The 24,150-nt window shown below is 44.4% G+C and overlaps 1 protein-coding gene and 2 long non-coding RNA genes across 4 annotated transcripts in view; 2 read left to right on the top strand and 1 right to left on the bottom strand.

Moving 5' to 3' along the window:
• RNF43 (ring finger protein 43) overlaps window positions 1-24,150 on the top strand; it is a 423,348-nt gene that overhangs the window by 309,062 nt on the left and 90,136 nt on the right. For both annotated transcript variants that reach the window (XM_078679486.1, XM_078679487.1), the window contains exons 4-6: window positions 7,010-7,141; window positions 9,419-9,520; window positions 17,295-17,459. In XM_078679486.1, coding sequence (XP_078535612.1) covers window positions 7,010-7,141; window positions 9,419-9,520; window positions 17,295-17,459 — 399 coding nt within the window. The remainder of the gene's footprint in view (window positions 1-7,009; window positions 7,142-9,418; window positions 9,521-17,294; window positions 17,460-24,150) is intronic.
• Window positions 10,914-12,428, bottom strand: LOC144824460 (uncharacterized). The gene is made up of 3 exons (XR_013608959.1): window positions 12,255-12,428; window positions 12,079-12,165; window positions 10,914-11,117 (listed from the first exon to the last, which is right to left on the bottom strand). It is a non-coding gene; the product is annotated as an uncharacterized LOC144824460 (long non-coding RNA).
• Window positions 13,353-14,818, top strand: LOC144824459 (uncharacterized). Its single transcript, XR_013608958.1, has 3 exons — window positions 13,353-13,483; window positions 13,567-13,653; window positions 14,615-14,818. It is a non-coding gene; the product is annotated as an uncharacterized LOC144824459 (long non-coding RNA).

The following is a 24,150-nucleotide window of genomic DNA, read 5'->3' as shown; positions in this document are numbered from 1 at the left end:
CTGGTGACTGGATCAACAAGGGGGCTCAGGTCTCACGATGCTCGGGTACTTGGAGATACCTTTGGTTCTCTTCATGGGCTGGGGCGGGCGGGTGCTGAAGTGTTCTGAGGCATCAGGTTTTTGTCACTGGAGACACTTGTGGTAGACGGGGCCTGCACAAAGAAGCTGCAGGCGGAATTAGAAAGTGCACAGTAGGCAGACCCAAGGTGGACCGTTGGCCCATTCCGACTCTGGCTTGGCAGCTCGGGTGCAGTGGTGCTTTCCGGTGTCTGGTTTTGGCTGTTCGAGGTCCTCCCAGGTTTCTTGGTGCGTCTGCAGGGTGCAGGGAAGCTGCTCCGCTACTCCACAAGAGTTCCTTGGTCTTTGGAGGAAGGCTGGCGGTCCTCCTAGGTTTTTGGAGGTAAAGCAGCTTCAGGACAAGTTGACTTTGGTGTAATGGTTGAGGGCAGCAGACAAGAGTTGGCGCCAAGTCTGTAGCTGCTCCCCTGTTCTTGCTTTTGTGGCTTTTTTTAGTGTCCATCTTCTTCTTTCAGGTTGGCAGGTTCTCATTTCCTGGTGCCAGGGCCTCCCCTAAATACTAGAATTAGTGGTATTAGGGGAGTGGAAGATGATGGATAAAGGATGCATGCTGCGGCGGCAGATCAAGAACTGCAAATGTTAAGTAACGTGAATTTTTAGAGGGGCAGGAGCGTACATTACGCTTCAGTTTTAAAACTGCACTGTGTTTTTGGTATGAGTTGTTTATAAAGTACCGACTAATCAGGCATATTAAACCTTACCTTTTACCATACTTTTGAACTGAGGAAGACGCAGGGCAACTCTGTGGTCCACCGCGGTCTGCTGTAGGCAGCCGTTTAAGTGGAGAGAGGCTGCTGAGGAGGGAAGGGGAATCCGGACTGCGGCGGCCATCTTGGAGGTTAGAGCTCTAGTGGATAACCTTGGGGGCATAAAAGGCAGGCTTTACCCGGACGCGCTGCCACCCTGCCCTATGTAGCCGATATAATGAAGGGGTTAAAGTACTCCAAAGAAAAGCTGCTACTGCTACTGCTACGGGACACCCCCATTAGTAAGGGTTGTAAGACCGAACCCTCTGTGGGAACACTAGTGGGAAGATACAGACACTGTGAATGGGCTGTGACCCAACTCAAGCAAACAGACCCTCCCCAGATCTCAGGCGATCTAGGGGGAAAGTGTAGTAAAATTACAAAATCTGGGTGCATTCCCCAGCGGGGAGTAGGACATGAGCGCATTCAGGCCCTTTATATCAATGCAAGATTCATCCCTAAATATTTTGCTGAATTATGGGATTTATTAGAGGATCAGAAGCCTGATATATGCCTTATATCAGAATCCTGGCTGCAATGCCACACTACCCCATTGGTAGCCCTCGCTTTCCCTGCAGAATACTCCATCACGCGACTAGATAGGATAAATAAAAGGGGGGAGGCCTAGTTATAGCCTCTCGGAACCTTCTTCGTATCAAAGTACTGGATACAGTGCTGACTGATGACATGGAATTGATCGTGTTTCGGCTTCACCTTCATGGCAGAGCCAGTGGGAAGGGTGTAGTAGTGTATCACCCCCCAGGAGAAAATAACAAAACTTTTTGCACCTTACTATTGGAGTCTCTTGCCCCTTTTATTTCACAATCTAAGCCTTTCTTTCCGTCGGGCGATTTTAATAATCATTTTGACGAACCTGCAAACTCAAACACTAAGGGTCTGTTATCTGCAATGGAGTCTTTAGGGCTCTCACAGAGGATTTATGAGCCCACGCATAAATCAGGCCACATCCTAGATAACATCAATGCCAACTATGGTCTATCAACAGATCCCCCTTGGGCACTGACCTGGACTGACCACTGTGCCCTTACTTTTACTTGGAAGGCTACAGGCAGTGGCAATAAGCCCCATTGTAAAGTGATTCCACGGAGAGCGTGGAGGAAAGTCACCCGGGACTCGTTTAGTCAAGCTTTCAGGCCCCCTTCTTTTGAGAAAATCGAGACCAGTGACAAGGCTTTAGATCGATGGGAGACCTCTATTGTAGACACTTTAAACATTATTGCACCTCGTAGAGAAATACGAACAAGGGATAGAGAGAACTCAGCCCCCTGGTACTCCGAGACTCTTAAAAAGCCCACTGCAGAGGGAAAGAAAGAAAATGGAGAAAACCAAACGGTGTGAGGATAAACAGGCTTTTTCAGCTGCGCATAAAATCTATTTTAATAATTGCAATACGGCAAGGAAAGATCATTTAGGGGTGCGAATACGTGAGGCGAGCAACTCCTCCAAGGAGCTCTTTAAAATACTTAAGGAGTTCACAAATCCTATAGTAAATACACTATCCATTACACCTACCCAAACATTATGTAATGATCTAGCAAACTATTTTAAGGAAAAAAAAGACAAGATATATTGCTCTCTAGAAGGAGGAAAGGTATCTAGCGGGTCACCCCCTCCGGGGAGAGATCCCACATTACCTAGATTAGACTCCTTCGCAAGCATTGCAATAGAGCAAGTGGAGAGACTACTGGCACAAACTAAATCAGGTGCTGCAACAGACCCAGTGTTGCCATTTAAAATGGCTGAACTAGCACATATCCTAGCTCCCTCTCTAACTAAGTTCTGTAATATCTCCTTGGATACAGCCTCTTTCCCAAGAAATTGGAAAAAGGCGCATGTAAAACCTTTGCTTAAAGTGCTAGCAGACCCGATGGAGCTACAAAATAGCAGACCAATCTCACTTCTTCCGAGTAGTTCGAAGGTCTTGGAGGCTTTGGTAAATAAGCAACTGATGCTATATTTGGAACAGCATAGTCTACTTGATCCATCGCAATCAAGATTCCGCCCAGCCCACAGCACTAAGGCGGCATTAGTGGAGGTCACCGATACCATCAGGATGTCACTTGACAGAAGGTCCCCCACTATGCTTATGCTTTTAGATTTTTTGGCAGCCTTCGACACGATTTTCCATCGTGTCATGTTGGATAGACTGCGGGTGATTGGTGTCGGAGTGGGGCGGCCTGGGCTTGGATACAGAGTTTTCTGACCAACAGAACTCAAAGTGTACAATTAGACACATTTGTCTCCCAGACCATGGCAGTAGACAAGGGCGTTCCACAGGGCTCAATTTTAAGCCCCACTTTATTTAACATCTACGTGGCTCCCTTGGCTTCCATTATTCGAGCCTGTGGTATTGAGACATTCTCGTATGTGGACGATACGCAGGTAATCGTCCCCATCGAGACAAATCCAGCTCAGACAGCCAAGTTCAAGTCCTGTATGCTGCAAATTGCCTTATGGATGAATCAGAACTTCCTGCAGTTAAACTCCAACAAAACTGAATTCCTCCTATTTGGGAAAGCAACAGAGATATGGTCCGCAGACTGGTTGCCATCAGAACTAGGGGAGGCACCAAATCCTAAGACACATGCACGGAACCTGGGCATATGGATCGATAAAATCTCACTGGAGGAGCATGTAAAAGCAGTATCCGGAACCTGCTTTGGTATCATCCGAATGCTGATAAATTTTTCTCAAAGAAGAGAGCATTGTTCAAGCTATTGGTAATGGTGTTCAGAGCACGACTTTATCTTTATTTAAGGAGAAAGATTACAGCCTACACCCCTGTGCGCGCTCTAAGATCCAGTAATCGAAACCTACTCCGTCCATGCAAGATTAAGAAAACAAAAATGGAAGGACGCGCATTTTCTTATCTAGCCCCTCTCCATTGGAATCACCTGCCGGATGAGCTGCGTGCTTGCTCCAGCCCGAAACATTTTAAGAAGCTACTAAAAACTTGGTTGTTTTAAAGTTGCAACTCCTGGATCAGCCGTGTGCATTTTGCTGCCAATCGCGCTGAGAGATTCGTCCTGGGATGATTCGTTTCGTGCGATACAAGTCTTCAAATAAAAAAATAAATAAAAATAATAGTTAGTGGGCTACTTACACTTGGGGTCACTACGCCACCTATGAGACCACTTCCTGGGAAGAAGCTGGCATAACCCTGTCCCAGAGATCCTAATTCTGCCATCACAAAGAGGACAAATTCTTATTTAAAGTAGCCACATCAAGTAGTTTACTTAGGGGTGGAACTAGCCTGAAGGTGGACACGCCTTTCTGACTACTAATTTTCCTGCCTGTCCAGGCATGAAATGGGCCCTGGTCTGGGAAGTTAGCATCCCTGCACCTCTGAGGGAAACCAGATTTGCATACCAAAGGCAATGGTCTTTTTGAAACTCCCTGCCTTGTTATGCTAATTTACTGGTCGTCCTGTTGGAGGGGGTGTGAAAAACCCTCTCTAAAGCAGGCTTTGTTCCTAACCTCCCAAGAGCGTAGGCTGTCACCCCTGGGGGTCAGAAACCTCTCTGTAGTGGCAGACCAATATTAAAGAAACCGTTAGTTATAGATACCTTACTTTAGAATTGCCCCCTGGCGGCATCAGACTGGATCTGGAAAGTTTTTCATCAGCAGTACCCCTGCGCGTCGGAAGATGGCGTCGATTGATTCCGCGTCGGTCGTCGGCGTCTTGGTCGCCGGGATGACATCACTGTACCTACATACATGCCGCCCTCACGCGCTAACGGCAGTTCTTTGTTTTTCAGCTCCATCAAGCGCAGATCTGGAGCGAGCGGTACCTCCAGTCACTTTTTGACTGACATTTTTGCGACTTTTGTCGACTTCTCTTTTTGAGTCTATCGACTCTTGGTGCACAATGAATGCCTGGCTTCAAGGAATGCGGTTCCTGTAACCGACTGATGTCGGTGACGGATCCGCACCGCGTGTGCCTCAACTGCCTGGAGCGCTACCATGACCCCAAGCCTGCTCCGACTGCCGAACCATGGCCCGAAGTATTTGCAGGAGCGGTCCCGACAGCTCCTCGAGGCCCGGCAGTCTGCTCCGTGTCACTCAAGGTCCTGGTCCCTTAGGAGGTCGAGGGACCGATCACTCCTCATCTAAGTATTTGCAATCTGGGCCAGGTAAGTCAAAGCACAAGAATAAGTTGAAGAAGCATCGCCGCTCTTTGACTTCCCCTTGTCAGACGGCCGACGCGAGAAAGGGTGCGGGTGGTGCCCCTCCCGTGGCTCTGCATGCGGAGCCTTCAGGTTTGACTCTGGCCTGACCGGGAGCGACCCCTGCCCAGCTTCGTCTATTTTATGAAGTGATGCACGCCATCTTTGGGCAGCCCAACTCTGCCGGCACGCTTTCGGGCCCGCGTACTCAGCTGGGGGCCTTAGGCCTTCGAGGCCGGCGGCTTGGGCCTCGGCACCACAGGGCCCCCTTGGACCCAGGCCTGGATCCGGTTCGGCAACAGTCGACCTCGTTACACCTTCACCGGCACTGATTCCACAGGCATCACGTCCGCAGCCGACACCTTCTGGACTCCTAGTTGGCGTGGACCCCAGCAGCCGACACCTGCTGGACTCCTAGCAGGCGTCGAACCCAGCAGCCGACACCTGCTGGACTCCTAGCCGGCGTCGACCCTGGCTTCTGCCCCGATGTGGACACGGAGCCAGACTGGCGTCAATGGATACTTTTGTCCCTGTGTTCCACCCTGGCCATTTTCAGCCAAATTGGCAGCCAGAGGAGGGTGAGGAAGACTGGGAGGGGTCTGGTGACCCTTTAACAGACCAGTTAGATTATGATCCGGACTGGAGAGAGGAACTGGTGGATGCCAGTGGTCTGGATACCATCCCAGACCTAGGCAATGTTGTCTCCTTCTACCGTGGCTACGGAGGAGGGAGCATCCTACGCAGTGCTGTGGCGTAGGGCGACCGAGACTCTCCACCTCGAGCTACCTACGCTGGCAGTCAGGACTCACCTCCGGACAGAGGTGCTTCAACCGGCAGAGAGCTCTTCGGAGCCCCTGACGTCTGGGGGTAATTCTAAGGTAAGGAATCTATCACTACTAATGTTTATTAAAGACATATTGTTACCGAAGGTAAGTAACTTGTGCTATACTGTTCCAAAATGGCCACCGCATTTAGAAGTAACATGTTTGCGATCTTCGATTGGTACAGTAATGCAGAGTATACAGTACCATTCCAGGATGTGTGGTTTACTATTTGCATAGTATTCATTATTGTACCCTTCCAAGGTGGATGATACATTGCTTGTAACCCTGGTGGCATGTTGGAGCTTTAAAACAATGATACACTATGCACTCCAACATGGCTTCCTTCTGCTACATTTAAGGGTTTACTTCTTGTTTCATGATTGCAAGCATATAAAGGTCTAGTTTAGGCGACCTCATTTTTTTTCTTTTTTCTACCTTTTCTCTTTTTGTTTGTCTTACCTATGTTTAGGCCGAGCATTCGAGACCTCTTGTTTATACTTTAGTATATACTTATGTGTGTATGTACTTTGAGGGCTCTGGAGATCACCCCTAGGACTTGTCTGCTTCCGCTTAGGGACTTCTGTTTTTCTGGTCAACTGTCTCTATTTAACGGTCTTGATAGAAAACGACCAGCACAGGTCAGTTAAATACCAGAATCACTTTAGCATCTAGATTTCAGTCCATAGAAATTGTCTTCCACAAGCACCTTTAGACAATAATATTTTTTTCAAATCTTGTATTTTCAGTGATATGACCACCGAAGGCCCTGATTTTTTATAAAAATCAAAGCTTTGGACTTTACCATTGTCCGCTGAAAGGCAATATTTCTCTCCATGTGTTCCTATACCTGGCGTGTCACGCAGTTTGGTGCTTACTTTCCTTCTATGTTAAAGAACAGTAGAGGTTTCAGCACCCCGGATAATGTTCTGCATAACTAAAAACATATCAGGCGTTCCCAAAGGCAAGACCGTTTGCATTGCAAATGCTTGTTTTGAGTTTGTGTGGGTTTATTGTGGATTGATATATAGGTGCGCATGCTAGAATGATACACATCCTAATGAATGGATATGAACATTGATGAGTAAGATAACTTTCATCACGTAATGTAATTAAGTGGCATGCTCCTTATGTTCTCTACAATCGGGACATTCACCATACAGGCTATATGTTTCAGCTGCAGGAGTCCACTGCAATGGTTCAGCCAGTTATCCTTATCTGGGGTCCTGATGCAGAGCGCCTTATGGATGTTGTGAACAACAATAGAGAAGCTCAAGTGAAAATCGAGGTGAAGGAGCAGCCAAAGTGGGTGAGGCTTTTCCCATAACATTTTCTCTCTTTGGTGCTTGTGTCACATATCCTAAATATGCACTCACACTGTTCTTTCTTACTTTATATCGAACCGTAGTGTTTATTTTTTCTTTTCAACTTTGGTCTTTCTTTGACATTCTTTTCTCCTAAATTCTCTCCCCTATTTATATCATTAATTTACTGTCAGCATCTCGTTATTTCCTTTACTCTTTTTTATATACTTGTTCTGCTTATTGCATTTTCTCCAGCTTCATTCCATTATTCGTTTTTTTTACTTCCATTTCTTCCCTGCTTTGCTTTCCCTATATTCCACGCTCCAGTCCAACACTTCTCTCCTAACCCCCTTTTTGCTCTTTTTTTTTCTTTTTTCCTTCGATACTCATTCAACATTGCTTGTTTTTTTCCTACTTTCTTCGTATATTATTCCATTCTCCTTTTTGCTGTCTTTACTCCCTTCCTGCCAAGCTTTCTTTCTTTCGACCCCTTCTCATTCTCTCCGGTTGATTCTGTCTTTTCTTGCTTTCAACTTTCCTGACTAGTTGAAACTTTCCTTTAACGTATCCTCTCTTTGTTCATTGATATCCCATTATGTCCCTTTGTTGTCATTCAATCCTTTCTTCGTCCTTTCCCGCCTTCATGCTGTAATTTCCACCCTCGTACATTCACCTTACATGGTTGTTTATTACAAGCGCCAGGAGACCTCACGGTGATATGTGCGCTATATAAGAATGTATGACATTGACATTACCATCTCGAAGTACCACCAAATCAATGCTTAAATATATTAAACTATTCAGCTCCACTATCTCGACCTTCTTTGTGTACCCATCTTTTGAAACTAAAGTAAAATTCAAGGAAATTAGGAATATTTGTACTAAACCTTATGTGCCAATCCCAACCCTTCAATGTTTTAAATTAAGTTAACTATGTATTGTTAACCTGGAAGACCTCAGTGCATATCCTTACTTATTCCTTGACTTAATTTTTTATTTTAATCATTTTAATTAAAAGTAAATTAACCTAATTCTAATGCTATCCAAAACTCTTAATTCACTTCAATGAAAAAAAAGTATTAAGCTTAAACCTTAGTTATTTGAAAGCAAATTAGTGACCACAGTCTAACTCTACAGCTAATCGTGGCCCTTGGTTAAGGTATAGTAAAAGTAAATAGCAAATCCTAACCCTGAATTTATTTTATGTATAGTTTAATAAATTAATTAAGTATCTTTAGCCTAACCCTAATGCTTAGACTACCCCTTAATATAAGTAAAATGTATTAATTTACACTAACTCCAATCCTTAAAGCAAAGCAACCATGACCTCTTATTTTAAAGTTTAAATTATTAAATTGATATGTTAAAATGCAATTATATACTATTTTACTTGCCTAACTCTATGAATAATTTGTACCTGTACTTTCGATGTAGTTATCTTAGTCCCTCTTTCTGCTCCCTTCACTCTTTTTTCATTGCTTTATTTACTTATTCCTTGCTTGCCTAATTTCTTTCTTCATTCCTCCTCTCCCTCCATTCTTCCTGCTGAATTCCATTTTCTGTACATTCTTCCCTCATTTCTTCTGTAAACCACTTCCTTACTTTCTTCCTACCATCTTCCATCCCCCTTCCTTCTCTCCTCCTTTCCTTTTTCATTCCCTTGTTTCTTCCAATGTTAGTCAATTCCCCCTGCGTTCTTCTCTGTTTCCAATGTCCCTTCTGTCCATTTTGTCATCCATCTTTCCCTCTACCCCCTCTCCCACGCGAATATATGACGTTACAACGAATTCCGTTGTAACGCATGCGTGGTACCACGCATAACAATTACCTCGATTGCATGCGTGGTGACGTCATACGTCGTTAAGAGAAAGCGGAAGTTTATTTTCCGTTTTCTCTTAAACGACGCTGATTAAATACATAATCCGACGTGACTTCAGGTGAGTTTATTTTTTGGGGGCGAGACCCCCCAAGCCACCCTTTTTTTACTTTTTACCTTTACCACATATACCTTTACTACAAACCTCGTAGTAAAGGTATGCGTGGTAAAGGCTTTCGTGGTAACCACGCATGCGTTGTACTGCATGCTTGGTTAACGATTTCGTGGAAACGGCTTCATTGTAATGGCCGTTTCCCCTCCCACGCAGCTCAGTTGCCAACTCTACTCCCTGCATCTTTGTCCCCTCACCTTTCAGAATCTTTTCCTTCCTCTCCCCCCTTCCTCTGTCTGTCGGTGTCATTCACGATCATGCATGTGTTTTTTTTCTTTTTCGTCCCTGTTGCAGCCAGATTATGATGTCTGGATCCTACTTACTGTGGTTGGCACTATCTTCGCCATTGTCTTATTCTCCATCATCCGCTTCCGATGCAGGCAGAATCAAGCTGAGGTAGGTGTGGAAATAATTTTTGCCTTTAACTTAATCAACTTCCTCTTTACTTTCTGCTCCCTCACTACTGGATTGCCCTTCGTTTCAGCCATGGTTTGGTCTTCTATACATACCAACTGATCTTATTTAGGGGGAAGATTTCATTCATTTTCTTTTTTTAACCTATTCTGATTTTTCTCATTTTTTCCTTTGTTTCTCCTCAAATAGCCCACACTCTGCTTGTCAATTGACAAGTACAGCCCCCTTTCTCCCAAATTGGTGTTTCCCTAATGTTGTCATCATATGTGGCATATCTTCCACCCAGGCTGTCTTTTATCTTCTCTCCAGTTTTAGCTCCTCAGCTTCCAGGTCATGGTTTGCTGCTGCCTTCTGTCTTCGGACTCCAATTCAGCCTGAGGCTGTGGTGTGCTTCTGTTATGTTGCAAAAGCCCTTTCAACCCAAAGCTTCCCTTTCTTCATGAACAGTACTTTGCCTATTTTTCTGCTGCCCTGTTAGTCATAGCATAAGGTTAATAACCTGTTATAAAAACCTGTTATACGTCCCTCTCAGGTGGTTATTTGAACCTGCCCGAGCAGTTACTCTTTCTTCTACCACCAGTTACAACTATTGTCTAGATACCTGTATTGTCTTTTCCTAGACCCTGCTTGCGCTCTCCCACGAGGCAATACTTAAGTCCTCTCTGATTTCCCTTCTCTCTTAAACAGTAATTTTCAGCCATCTCTGCCAAACCTCACTTCTGCTCTATTGGAATGGGTCACACCGCTCTGTGCATTCCTCTTCCATTTAATGCCATGATTTACTCCTCCCTCTGGTGTACTGGTTTGCACCTTTCAAGGCTATGCTTCTTTGTTTCTCTCTCTTTCTCACAAGGCTATCATGTCTCCCTCAACTTACTTTTCCTCCCGCTTCACAGATAATTAAACACCCCCTTCTCTAAATGGCATGGTTTGTTTCTCTCTATGCCCATGCTATTTTGTCTTTCAAGAGGATGGTTTAGTCCTTTCTCGTTGCCTCCCCCGTCTATTTTACTTATAAAGTCTTGGTTTCTCTACCTTGGCTCCCTTACCCTTATCAGCAATATTTCACTGTCATTTTTAGCCTACCCCTTTCTCTAGTCCATGGCTGTCTCTCTTCCATGGTCTTGGGTTTTCATTCTTGATCCCAGATGCCCTGCCAATAGGAGCATTTTTTGCTTCTCATATTGGTCGACTTCACCTCACATTGTAGGCAATCTGCTAGACCTAACAAAGAATATGGTTGGTGGGAAGGGGTGGGGGGGGGACTATCATTTCACAGATTCTCCTGCACAGCCTAAGGTCGCAGTGTGTGAAAAATAACAATCCCAGGCATACAGTACAAAAGTTAACACAATAGATTGAACAAACAAACTAGTTCAGTTTAGAAAAAATACATATTTTTAATTGGATTAAAAAGAAACAGTTAAAATTCAATACATTGCTCAAAATTGATAAAAATAACCATATAATGATACATATGTGTTCACAAATGAAAATTTAAAAAGAGGTTAGATGGCATCCGGTCGACGCGTTTCGACATATAAATTATGTCTTCATCAGGACTTATACCATCAAAATTCTGTAAAAAATCAGAACATGATTTTAATATTCTTATATTCCTATCGTGACAAATAACAACTGAACTAGTTAACGGTTTGTTACACCATTCTATTGGTAAGAATATAGTATTCTATTCACATTCCTGATATACTGCTTTACATAAACATTTAAGACCTATGCGTATACAGACACATTTGTTTAAAAAAATAGTTTTCTTGGGATGGTGTGATTAATGTTCGTAAATCTGGCAGGGGAGACCTGACCATCCACTCTATATCCCAATCATGGAAGAACATACCCAACGCAACTAAAGGCATGTTAAGAGGTTAATACAATAGTAACCAGACCCTTATTTCTGAACATTTCAACCTAGAGAGATAAATCAGATACATCTTGCACTATATATGTTTCACAACTAAGTATAGTTGAAGACAGTACTAGTTTCTAAAAAATCACGTAATTGCTTGGTAGAAAAAGAAAAGGAAATGAAACAGACAGAAAGTGGAGAATACTGATTGAGACACTCCTAAATTCAATAGTATTAAATATCTCCATTGGTTATGTCCAAAGCACTATTGATTTCTAGAGATCAATGGGGAGGTGCTCATAATAAACATCACGTGTTAAGTTGACTAATCCCAATCAAACACATGTTCTCATATTAATTATTGTGAAAAACTGCTATAACTCCTATTTAAATTACGCACCAAATGCACGTTATTAAAATATAGTTTTCTTACCCAAGTAGTCTTTTTATCCTTGATTCATATCTACTAGGACTATGATGAGTTTATATAGTAGGGTTATTATGACCCAGGGCGTAATCACGTCCCTACAAGTAGATAACATGCTTGCATTAATGGCGCGCTAATCACGTCCCTACAAGTAGATAACATGCTTGCATTAATGGCGCGCTAATACTATTTATTTTTTAATTTTACTAAAGGGGAGCAAACACACTTTAACATTAATTCTCTTACCTTATATTAATTTTTAGTATGCCTTTATTCTGGGGTCTAGTTGGCCGGGACGGCACCACCGTAGAACATTAGTTTATTAAAGGTATCCTACCAAAAGATACGCAGAACACATTAAAATGGATGAACCTGAAGTATGTGATCATATTACACTATCAAAAAAAAAAAAAAACGCTTACCTAAATCACAAGAGACGCCTGCTGATAATTATAGACCCTTCTATGTTCTTTTGATGAATACACAAACTCAATCATGAGCAGGAAGGGCGGTAGTATGCCACAGCCGTACAGTAAAAAGGGGGCTCCTAATTTGAAGATAACAGCTCAATGTAAGTCATTTTATTAAAGGATGGTAGAAGTCAATACACGCGTTTAAACAAGATTTACCTTAATCTCACGGGGCACTTTAGGCAAATGATATCGTATTCACCCCTTGGTCGGGAATTCGTAAGCTTGAAACCAGCGTCTCGATATTAACTGTCTGTCCGGTAAACTTTAACAAGCCAAACGTACGCTACTCCTATAAAATAAGCGGCAAACCATTACTATTTGAATGGCTCTGTGCAAAATATCAGTCGGATCTAGGCTACCCTAAGCGCGACTCGCGTTCTCTTACCGTGAGTGCTGTGGGCTGACAGCTACATCCGGATACTCTGCCGACGGGTCAGATTTTCAAAAAAGATAATTGCCCTCTAATAATAATCACAGATGTAGCAGGAATCAAGAATAAAAGCGCATTTGAAGGTCCATTCAGAGTCGCTCGTTTTTGAAAACCATACTGAAGCTGGTGTTAAAAAGAGCCCGCACAATGCTAATTCGAGGAGTGCCCTTTATTAAACACAGGTGAAGCAAGAACCAATAAAAAATGCGCATATAAAAGCGCGTTTGTAGGTCCAATCAGAGTCGCTCTTTTTTGAAAATCTGACCCGTCGGCAGAGTATCCGGATGTAGCTGTCAGCCCACAGCACTCACGGTAAGAGAACGCGAGTCGCGCTTAGGGTAGCCTAGATCCGACTGATATTTTGCACAGAGCCATTCAAATAGTAATGGTTTGCTGCTTATTTTATAGGAGTAGCGTACGTTTGGCTTGTTAAAGTTTACCGGACAGACAGTTAATATCGAGACGCTGGTTTCAAGCTTACGAATTCCCGACCAAGGGGTGAATACGATATCATTTGCCTAAAGTGCCCCGTGAGATTAAGGTAAATCTTGTTTAAACGCGTGTATTGACTTCTACCATCCTTTAATAAAATGACTTACATTGAGCTGTTATCTTCAAATTAGGAGCCCCCTTTTTACTGTACGGCTGTGGCATACTACCGCCCTTCCTGCTCATGATTGAGTTTGTGTATTCATCAAAAGAACATAGAAGGGTCTATAATTATCAGCAGGCGTCTCTTGTGATTTAGGTAAGCGGTTTTTTTTGATAGTGTAATATGATCACATACTTCAGGTTCATCCATTTTAATGTGTTCTGCGTATCTTTTGGTAGGATACCTTTAATAAACTAATGTTCTACGGTGGTGCCGTCCCGGCCAACTAGACCCCAGAATAAAGGCATACTAAAAATTAATATAAGGTAAGAGAATTAATGTTAAAGTGTGTTTGCTCCCCTTTAGTAAAATTAAAAAATAAATAGTATTAGCGCGCCATTAATGCAAGCATGTTATCTACTTGTAGGGACGTGATTAGCGCGCCATTAATGCAAGCATGTTATCTACTTGTAGGGACGTGATTACGCCCTGGGTCATAATAACCCTACTATATAAACTCATCATAGTCCTAGTAGATATGAATCAAGGATAAAAAGACTACTTGGGTAAGAAAACTATATTTTAATAACGTGCATTTGGTGCGTAATTTAAATAGGAGTTATAGCAGTTTTTCACAATAATTAATATGAGAACATGTGTTTGATTGGGATTAGTCAACTTAACACGTGATGTTTATTATGAGCACCTCCCCATTGATCTCTAGAAATCAATAGTGCTTTGGACATAACCAATGGAGATATTTAATACTATTGAATTTAGGAGTGTCTCAATCAGTATTCTCCACTTTCTGTCTGTTTCATTTCCTTTTCTTTTTCTACCAAGCAATTACGTGATTTTTTAGAAACTAGTACTGTCTTCAAGTATACTTAGTTGTGAAACATATATAGTGCAAGATGTATCTGATTTATCTCTCTAGGTTGAAATGTTCAGAAATAAGGGTCTGGTTACTATTGTATTAACCTCTTAACATGCCTTTAGTTGCGTTGGGTATGTTCTTCCATGATTGGGATATAGAGTGGATGGTCAGGTCTCCCCTGCCAGATTTACGAACATTAATCACACCATCCCAAGAAAACTATTTTTTTAAACAAATGTGTCTGTATACGCATAGGTCTTAAATGTTTATGTAAAGCAGTATATCAGGAATGTGAATAGAATACTATATTCTTACCAATAGAATGGTGTAACAAACCGTTAACTAGTTCAGTTGTTATTTGTCACGATAGGAATATAAGAATATTAAAATCATGTTCTGATTTTTTACAGAATTTTGATGGTATAAGTCCTGATGAAGACATAATTTATATGTCGAAACGCGTCGACCGGATGCCATCTAACCTCTTTTTAAATTTTCATTTGTGAACACATATGTATCATTATATGGTTATTTTTATCAATTTTGAGCAATGTATTGAATTTTAACTGTTTCTTTTTAATCCAATTAAAAATATGTATTTTTTCTAAACTGAACTAGTTTGTTTGTTCAATCTATTGTGTTAACTTTTGTACTGTATGCCTGGGATTGTTATTTTTCACACAGTGTTTACCCTGTCCCAGGATATTGATCCGTATCAGGGGGTCCTTGCTACCAACAGATCAGCCTAAGGTCGCACACATGGATCACTCCGATGTCTGCTGATCCAATATATCATTAGAAGATCCGTGTGAATGCAACAATAAAAACCTCACTTTCTTTAAGATGCGATACCCGACCTTCCTCAGTACATGATCTATATCCCCAATGAATCAAGGATCTGGACATTCCAGGTTTTACCCAGCTCCTGGCTGCCTTCAGCGTGCGCTTGGTCATGAGTCGCCCCTACTGCCTTCTCAGTTTTCCTCAATTATCATAATCCGCCGCCCCTCAGTATGTGTACTGCTTCCTTCCAAGGGTTCTTACTGGGGCTTGGTTACTGTACCCACCCTCCAGTATATATACAGCTTCCCTCCAAGGGTTCTCACTGGGGCTTGGTTGCTGTACACACCCTCCAGTATGTATACAGCTTCCTTCCAAGGTTCTCACTGGTGCTTGGTTACTGTACCCACCCTCCAATATGTATACAGCTTCCTTCCAAGGTTCTCACTGGGGCTTGGTTACTGTACCCACCTTCCAATATGTATACAGCTTCCTTCCAAGGGTTCTCACTGGGGCTTGGTTCCTGTACCCACCCTCCAATATGTATATAGCTTCCTTCCAAGGGTCCTCACTGGGTCTTGGTTGCTGTAACCACCCTCCAGTATGTATACAGCATCCCTTCAAGGGTTCTCACTGGGGCTTGGTGACTGTACCCACCCTCCAATATGTATGCAGCTTCCTTCCAAGGGTTTCTCACTGAGTCTCGGTGGTTTCTGTACCCACCCTCCAATATGTATACAGCTTCCTAGGGTTCTCACTGGGGTTTGGTTGCTGTAACCACTCTCCAATATGTATACAGCTTCCCTCCAATGGTTCTTACTGGGGCTTGGTTACTGTACCCACCCTCCAATATGTATACAGCTTCCCTCAAGGGTTCTCACTGGGGCTTGGTTACTGTACCCACCCTCCAATATGTATACAGCTTCCCTCAAGGGTTCTCACTGGGGCTTGGTTACTGTACCCACCCTCCAATATGTATAATGCTTCCTTCCAAGGGTCCTCACTGGGGCTTTGTTACTGTACCCACCCTCCAATATGTATACAGCTTCCCTCCAAGGGTTCTCACTGAGGCTTGGTAGCTGTACCCTCCCTCCAATATGTATACAGCTTCCCTCCAAGGGTTCTCACTGAGGCTTAGTACCTGTACCCTCCCTCCAATTTAATACAGCTTCCTTCCAAGGGTTCTCACTGGGGCTTTGTTGCTGTACTCACCCTCCAATATGTGTACAGCTTCCGTCCGAGGGTTCTCACTGGGGCTTGGTTGCTGAAGCCACCCTCCAATATGTATACAGCTTCCTTCCAAGGAATCTCACTGGGGCTTTGTTGCTGTACTCACCCTCCAATATGTATACAGCTTCCTAGGGTTCTCATTGGGGCTTGGTTACTGTACCCACCCTCCAATATGTATACAGCTTCCCTCCAAGGGTTTTCACTGGGGCTTGGTTACTGTACCCACCCTCCAATATGTATACAGCTTGCTTCCAAGGGTTCTCACTGGGGCTTGGTTACTGTACCCACCCTCCAGTATGTATACAGCTTCCTAGGGTTCTCACTGGGGCTTGGTTCCTGTACCCATCCTCCAATATGTATACAGCTTCCTCCAAGGGTTTCTCACTGAGTCTCGGTGATTACTGTACCCACCCTCCAAAATGTATACTGCTTCCTTCCAAGGGTTCTCACTGGGACTTTGTTGCTGTAACCACCCTCCAATATGTATACTGCTTCCTTCCAAGGGTTCTCACTCGGGCTTTGTTGCTGTACTCACCCTCCAATATGTATACAGCTTCCCTCCAAGGGTTCTCACTGGGACTTTGTAACCACCCTCCAATATGTATACTGCTTCCTTCCAAGGGTTCTCACTCGGGCTTTGTTGCTGTACTCACCCTCCAATATGTATACAGCTTCCTTCCAAGGGTCCTCACTGGGGCTTGGTTATTGGATCTTTGTCACCATCTCCCTTTCGGAGTACACATGGCTCTCATTTTGCATATAATTATGATTATGATTTTCTCTTCGGCATCTTATTCTCAACACATTCTTACAGTCAGACAATGCTCCTGTTAGATGATGCTCCTGTATGCCTCTTATATCTCTTCTTTGCTTAGTCGTTTTACACCATCTGCCCTCCCTAACCCTCTGCTGGTTCATGCCCTGATATTTAAAGGATCTCAACTATTTCCATTCTTTTACCTCCCTCCCTCCTTCCCTAACAAATAGCAGGTGAAATGTTTAACTCTTCTGCATGGTGGAATTGCATGCTTGGAAGTCACTTGATGTATACTGACGTGTGGCTGGCTCTCCTCTCCCCAGGATTCATTGCATCAGCAGACAGTTCGAGCCATCAGTCAGCTGGCAACACGCAAATACCGGTCCTGCTCCGAGGGACGTCTCCGCCGCAGTGGGCTGGATTCAGGGAGCAGCTGCAGCTCAGCCCCTGTCTGTGCAGTCTGCCTGGAGGAGTTTGCAGATGGTCAGGTAAATGACCTGTGGGATGTCAGGGTGGCTGCACTCTTACTGCGGAACAAGTGGGTTCTCCCCCAATTCATACAGTAGGTACATATCCAATGCAGTATCCCCTCTTTTCTTAACCAAGCTGTTTCCTTGATGTTAAAGAAACAACACAGTGACAGGCCCTCTCAAAAGCAGGGGTGTTGCTACAGGTTTTGCTCCCATCAGCAAACACCTCCTCTTTTTTACAGGTTTTAGTTTCAGATATTATTGACATCCACTATGCAATTTCCACCAGGGACTGCAACATAATCTGGGTGTCTGCAAAAAGAATGGCCCTGATACCAAAACAAAAAAGAGTGTATGAGTCAGACAAAAGGCTGAAGTTAAACATAGAAACAATCAGTGGAAGTTAGGAGCAATGGGGCACTGAATAGGTTGGTTGGAGATTCCTTAATCAAAATGGTGGTACAGAAATAACTTGATACCGATCAGATAAAAAAGATCAAATATAAGCAAAGTCTAAACCTATGACTGCAGCTTGAGCCTGGCGATTACCATGAATGCTGGTGTCATCAGTGTTGAATGCCACTGATAATTCTAATAAAAGAAGAGCAGGAACACCACCCTTATCACATATTGCAGACCTAATTTCTGACTGTAAGTTGCCTAAGGAATGTGAAAGTTCTCAGGACCTCTAGTTGCTGCTGAAGTGGTCAGTTTTGGCATGGGTCTCACCTTTGCGTGCTTCACATTCTGCAGACTAGAATTTTAAAATTTAGGTCTGTGATAGCATGCTTCCTCATTTGTCAAGTCTGGTCTTATGGAGAGCTTTAGCTGTTTCGCCAGGCTATTTCCCAAAAAGTAATATTAAATATACATACATAGAGGGCCTTTCAGTCAGAGGAAACAGCCAATGGTCTGCTAAATTGTTACTCACATATTGCTTCAGTCCACCACAGCATATGGCCATGAATAAGCCCATTGGCTCCCTTCACTTTGAGTGACTGTACATACCCTGTGCACACAGTTCACGCTCACCTAAAAGAGTTGCATTCTCTTCCCTGACAGAGCTGGAGAAAGTCTGTTTCTTATTGTTATACCTGCTGCTTAGCCAGTGTGACTGGTGGTGGAATGTTCGTGCGTGAGGATGCTGTGGAATGTTGGTGAGTGAGTGTGTCAGTTGGAGGATGGGCTGAGCTGCAGGAAGGCTGCTCTTGATGGGGCTTTTGTTAACATCCATCTAAATAAATCAACCTATAATCTACATGGACCAAGTGTCATCTATTCAGAATATTTTGGCTACGATTTGGCAAAGGAAAACCTACCTGCACAAACTGTACAGAAGAAGGAACCAAGGAAACCTATCACAAGTGATCGAACACCTTAAGGAAAAAAGTACAAATGGAAAAATTTAAAGTGAACTTTAAAAATATTGATAGAGAAGGTATGCCCTGTAGTCCCACCAGTGTTCTCAAGACCGGTCGGCCCCAGCCAGGGCATCTTTCACTTGATCTCTACGAATGTTTGGTCTGTCAAGCTGTTAGCTGTGAGCACCCGTTGTAAATGCATATACCTGTTTGCAGTGAGGGGACTGTGAGATTGCCAACAAACTTTATTGGATGCACATTGTCGTTGTTTTCAGTGAAATTCCCTCCCATTTCAATCAACTGGCTAAGGATAGGGCAGCGCGTTGAAGTGTGGAATGGACACTGTTTATTTAGGGGACATGGTAGCGGCAAATTGAAGTCAGTCTTGAGTGAGCCTGGCTTACTGTCATTGAGGGGAACTGCCATTTACAATGTGAGTCGTGGCTGACTAGTGTTCTACGTGGACCAGTTGTGAGTGGGCCTCATTTGTGTGCTGAGAATGTGCGGCGTGTGCCGAGAATTTACTGTGAGTACTTTTAGTCGTTACTTTGCGGTTGTGGAAGGCGCGGCGGTTGCGATTTGAAACGTACCGCCTATCCAGTACGCGATATGCGCGAGCCCCAGCGTGAGTGTACATGTCTCCTTTCCGTTGCTGTCCTCCAGCGATAAGATGCTGGGGAGATCTCTGCGCGTCTACAGTTCTTTGTGGTACATGAAGTGCGCAGGCACGTTACAGATCCAACGTGCCTTTAGCCACCCAGCCCTCTGTCTAAGTCTGCGCGCCACCATCTTTTTCTGTGTTCCATCTACATAGCACTCTATGCCGAGGGTGTCCTGACTGTGTTCCCCTTTGCTGGTGAAAGCATCCCATCATTGTTTGGAGTCATGGTGAAAATTTGCTGTGCCATACGCCGGTGAGCGTTTCCTCATCATTTGGATATATGGTGAGCCGTTTAGTATTCCGGTTACCAACTCCGCGACAGGAGTTTAATATTAACCTCTCCATTTCCATGTGTTCTGCACGACCTGACCTCTATTGTTGATGGCTCCATTCTTAACATGGAAGACCTTGATTTCTGTTGACTATTGACTTAACCCATGGTGGAAATGATTTATGTTAAAAATGCATGAAAAAAACTAGTTTTAGTTCATTGAAGATTTTCAGTGAGCCAGTGACTTGACTTGAGGGTATGTAAGCAGTGTACCATCCCCACTTTTAGGTGAATCATTGCTGTCTTTTGGAGGAGTATCCCATCTACTGCAAGGTTGGTGTTGGAGCACTGCCTTTGAACCTTGGAGTAATGTAGTCTGTTTACACATCTGGAGACTTTTATTGACAAGAAGATGGAACAACGAGGAGTTTCTACCAAAGCACTTTATTAGGAAGTGTGTCTTTAGTGATCTCCCTATGGTGTGCTGCTGACAATTTTGGTATGCCTGTGTTTTAGGTGGGACAGTGTGAGTGGATAGTGTTTCAGTGCTTGTTAATATGCAGCCATGGTGTTTGGGTTGTTTATTTTAAATGGGTACATCTACCATTATCTGTTATCATGGTGTGCCGTCAGATGATGGTTTGGGAGCATGTCTCCCGGGATGTGGGATAGTGCTGTAATACCACCCACTGTTGCGATTGTGTTGTTGCCCCAGTATTGGAACTTTCATAGATTCCCATGCTTTTGTATCATTCCCCGTCGTCGGAGTGGGAATCTCGATAACAAAATAACATAGCAGTAGGTACAAAAGAGAAAGAAAAAGGCCTAGGCCTCATTCCCTTTTGTAGCATATCCACCTCTTTTTGTAAAAGAGACCAAACTAAGCATCAGCCAATCAGAAGAGCCTCACCCCATAGAACCCTCCTGAAGGAACCTCAGAGCCTCAGATTTTCTACCGCACGTTGTGCTTAGGGAGTCTCCTTTGAGCTCTGCTCAATTTCTACTCTTTTCAGATGTTTTTCTTCAGGATTTCTCTTCAGAATTGTTGGCTGTCCCTTCCAGAATGTCTGATAAGGATAAGAAGGCCCTTTTCAAGCCATGTTCCACCTGTGGCAAGAAAAGATTGTTTGTTGAGGATAAGCATAAAGATTGTATTTATTGCCTCTATCCTGATCATAAGGCTGCGGACTGCAAGATCTGCCGCACCTTTTCTACCATGACCCTCCGGGATTGTGAGGGTAGGCTTCTTACCTGGCTCCAGAAGTTGAAGTCCAGAAAAGACACAGTCTCCAGTGACAGTGAAGACTCTTCTTCAGCCTCATCTACAAGAAGGTCAGTCAAAAGGGGTAGGGTTTCCCCTTCTCCTTCTATGGAGCGTCTATCTAAGGCCTCAAAAAAGACCCCCAGAGAGTCTGAGAGCCAGGGTCCGGTAGAATCTCCCCACCATGGTGAAAAGGAGAGGGAAGGACCATCTACACCTTCTTCTGGGATTAAGACTGATCCAGCCTTCAAAAGACCTTCTTCTCAGTCTTCTGGGAAGTCTGACAGAAGCTCCAAGTCGTCGACGACGCAGATGAAGGCTTCGTCGATGAAGGCTGCGTCGACGAAGGCGCTGAAGCCTAAGCTTAAAATGGTACTGTCGGCGGGCTCGTCCACTGTACAATCGACGTCGACTGGATCATCGACGAGGACGGAGTCGTCGACGGAAGTGTCAGCGACGTCGACGATGGCGACGACGGCAGCAACATCGACGAAGATGTCGACGGCAGCGACGACGAGGAGATCGTCGACAGTGACGACGACAGTATCAGCGTCGAGGGCTTCGACGACGACAACATTGACGACGACGACAGCAGGAGCATCAACGGTCTCGTCGTCGATTGTTCGTTCGTCGACGAAGTCTACTCCGTCGATGCCGACGTTAGTATTACCACATACAGCTCCATCATCGACTGGTTCGTCGACGATTCTGTCGTCGACGGAAAGAATTACTATTTCTATGAGAAGAATTACACCTGACATGACGTCTCCTAGGAGAGTTACCCTCTTACCTCCAGCTCTGCTGTTCGAGGAGGATGATGACGAATCAGATGATGATGATCAGGACTCATATGGTTATGCAAACAGTCCATCTCAGCTTCTTGTTAAATGCCAGGAGACGGATTCCGAAGGGGTGTACCAGCAGGAATGTGGGTATCATCATTCTCCCCAGCCACAACAGTAGCCACATAGGCATCTCAGCCACAGACACCGGTTCCACAGGTATCTTCGATACCACTGGACACTCATGATGATTCCTTGGATGAGGATCAAAACGTTGATGGCAGACCTGATCAAGATGTAGAATGGTACGAGTATGTCATCCGAGACCCAGCTTCACAATGCCCGGATCCGGTGGACTGATACCCATCCCACTCGGGGCGACAAAGGCAAAAACAACAGGTGATGGACAGAATGCAGAACATTGTCTGACCTGTGGTGGTGTGGAGTGCAAGAAAACAATGGATTTAGGGCCAGATCTCTGTACTGGGGTGAATGTATGACAATGTTCTGCATTCTGTCCATCACCTGTTGTTTTTGCCTTAGTCGCCCCGAGTGGAATGGGTATGCTCAGATGTGAGTCCCATGCTCTCCACACCACTGGAGTCAAGCTATCCAGACTGATGACGGCTGATAGCCAGAAACCGGTCCTTGGATGCTTGATTCCGGTCCAGGAAAGACATGTCTTGGCAGTTCGGGCTGGACTGTTCCCATGAGGCACAGGGTCAAGGCTGATTTGCATATGGTCATGTCTGAACTGGGGTGGTGTAGAGTGCAAAAAAACAATGGATTTAGGCCCAGATCTCTGTACTGGGGTGAATGTATGACAATGGTCTGCATTCTGTCCATCACCTGTTGTTTTTGTTCTTGCCTTTGTGGTGGACAAAGCAGGAGAACTTGTCCCAAGGTCTATCCTTCGTAAGCGATCTGTCTCCTCAGGTTGTGACAACGGATGCGTCATTGGACGGCTGGGGGGCAGTACTGCAGGATCTGCATGTCAGTGGACATTGGTTACCTCAGAACCTTCCGCTTCACATCAATCTCTTGGAACTCAGGGCAATCAAACTGGCTCTTCAAGCTTTTCTCCCTCGACTAGGAGGTTCGAAGGATCTCATCCGGACGGACAACACCACGGCATGCATTACATAAACAAGGAAGGAGGAACCAGGTCTCTCCTGTTATCTCAGGAAGCTCAAGAAATCTGGGAATGGGCTTTCCTTCATGGGATTTCACTGCAGACGGAACATCTGCCAGGGATCTTAAACGAAAATGCCGACAGACTAAGCAGGCTATCCTTAGTCAGTCACGAGTGGGAACTGAACCAGCGGGTTCTGGACAAGGTTTTCCAACAGTGGGGCAAGCCTGCAATAGATCTATTTGCCACACCGACCAACAAGAAATGCCGGTCTTATGCAAGCAGGCTTCACCATCAAGGATAATTGGGGAATGCTCTTTCGATAGCCTAGTCAGGGACATTTGTTTACGCCTTTCCCCCATTCCAATGATCCCGAGACTTATCAGGAAAATCAAAGTGGTGCCATGCAAGATGATCTTGATAGCCCCTGTTTGGCCGAGACAGTTCTGGTTCACGGAACTCCATCTGTTGTCGCTTGTTCCTCCTCTTCCCTTGCGAACCATTCCGGACCTTCTCACAATGTCCGAGGGGCAAATTTGGCATCCGGATCCAGCTTCATTGCACCTGACAGCATGGCTCCTGAGCAGCGAGAATTCATGAACCTTCCCATCTCAAATGAAATAGGAGAGGTTCTCTCCCAGGTTAGAGCTCCTTCCACGAATAAGACTTACCGTTTCAAATGGAAAAGATTTTGCATTTGGTGCAGGAAAGAAGTTGTTGACCCTTTCTCTTCTCAACCTCATCAACTTCTGCCTTATCTTTTGTCCTTAGCTAAGACGGGGCTGGCCCATTCATCCATAAAAGTTCACTTGGCAGCGATTTCTCGGTACAGACGTTCTGCGTTTGGGCCTTCCCTTTGGTCTTCTAGGATAATTGAACAGTTTGTTAAAGGATTGTTCTGTGTCTATCCCCCGGTGAGGTCTCCGCCTCCTACTTGGCAACTGAATTTGGTGGTCCTCACACGGCTCTTGAAGGACCCATTTGAACCAATACATCGTACGGACATGTATTCCTTTCATGGAAATTGGCTCTCCTTCTTGCCCTCACATCGCCGAGACGCATTGGGGAGTTGCAGGCTCTCACAATTCAGGAACCGTTTCTCCAATTCAAAAGGAATACAGTAATCTTAAGGACTAACCTGAGGTTCATACCCAAGGTGCCCTCGGACTTTCACTTGAATGAGCCGGTTATTCTTAAATCTTTCTTTCCTCACCCTTTCACACCAGCGGAGAGGTCACTGC

Source organism: Lissotriton helveticus, chromosome 3_1 (genome assembly GCF_964261635.1).
Source record: "Lissotriton helveticus chromosome 3_1, aLisHel1.1, whole genome shotgun sequence".
NCBI classification, from domain to species: Eukaryota; Metazoa; Chordata; class Amphibia; order Caudata; family Salamandridae; genus Lissotriton; species Lissotriton helveticus.
Note: the sequence above shows the minus strand (reverse complement) of the source record. Positions and strands in the feature narration are given on the sequence as shown.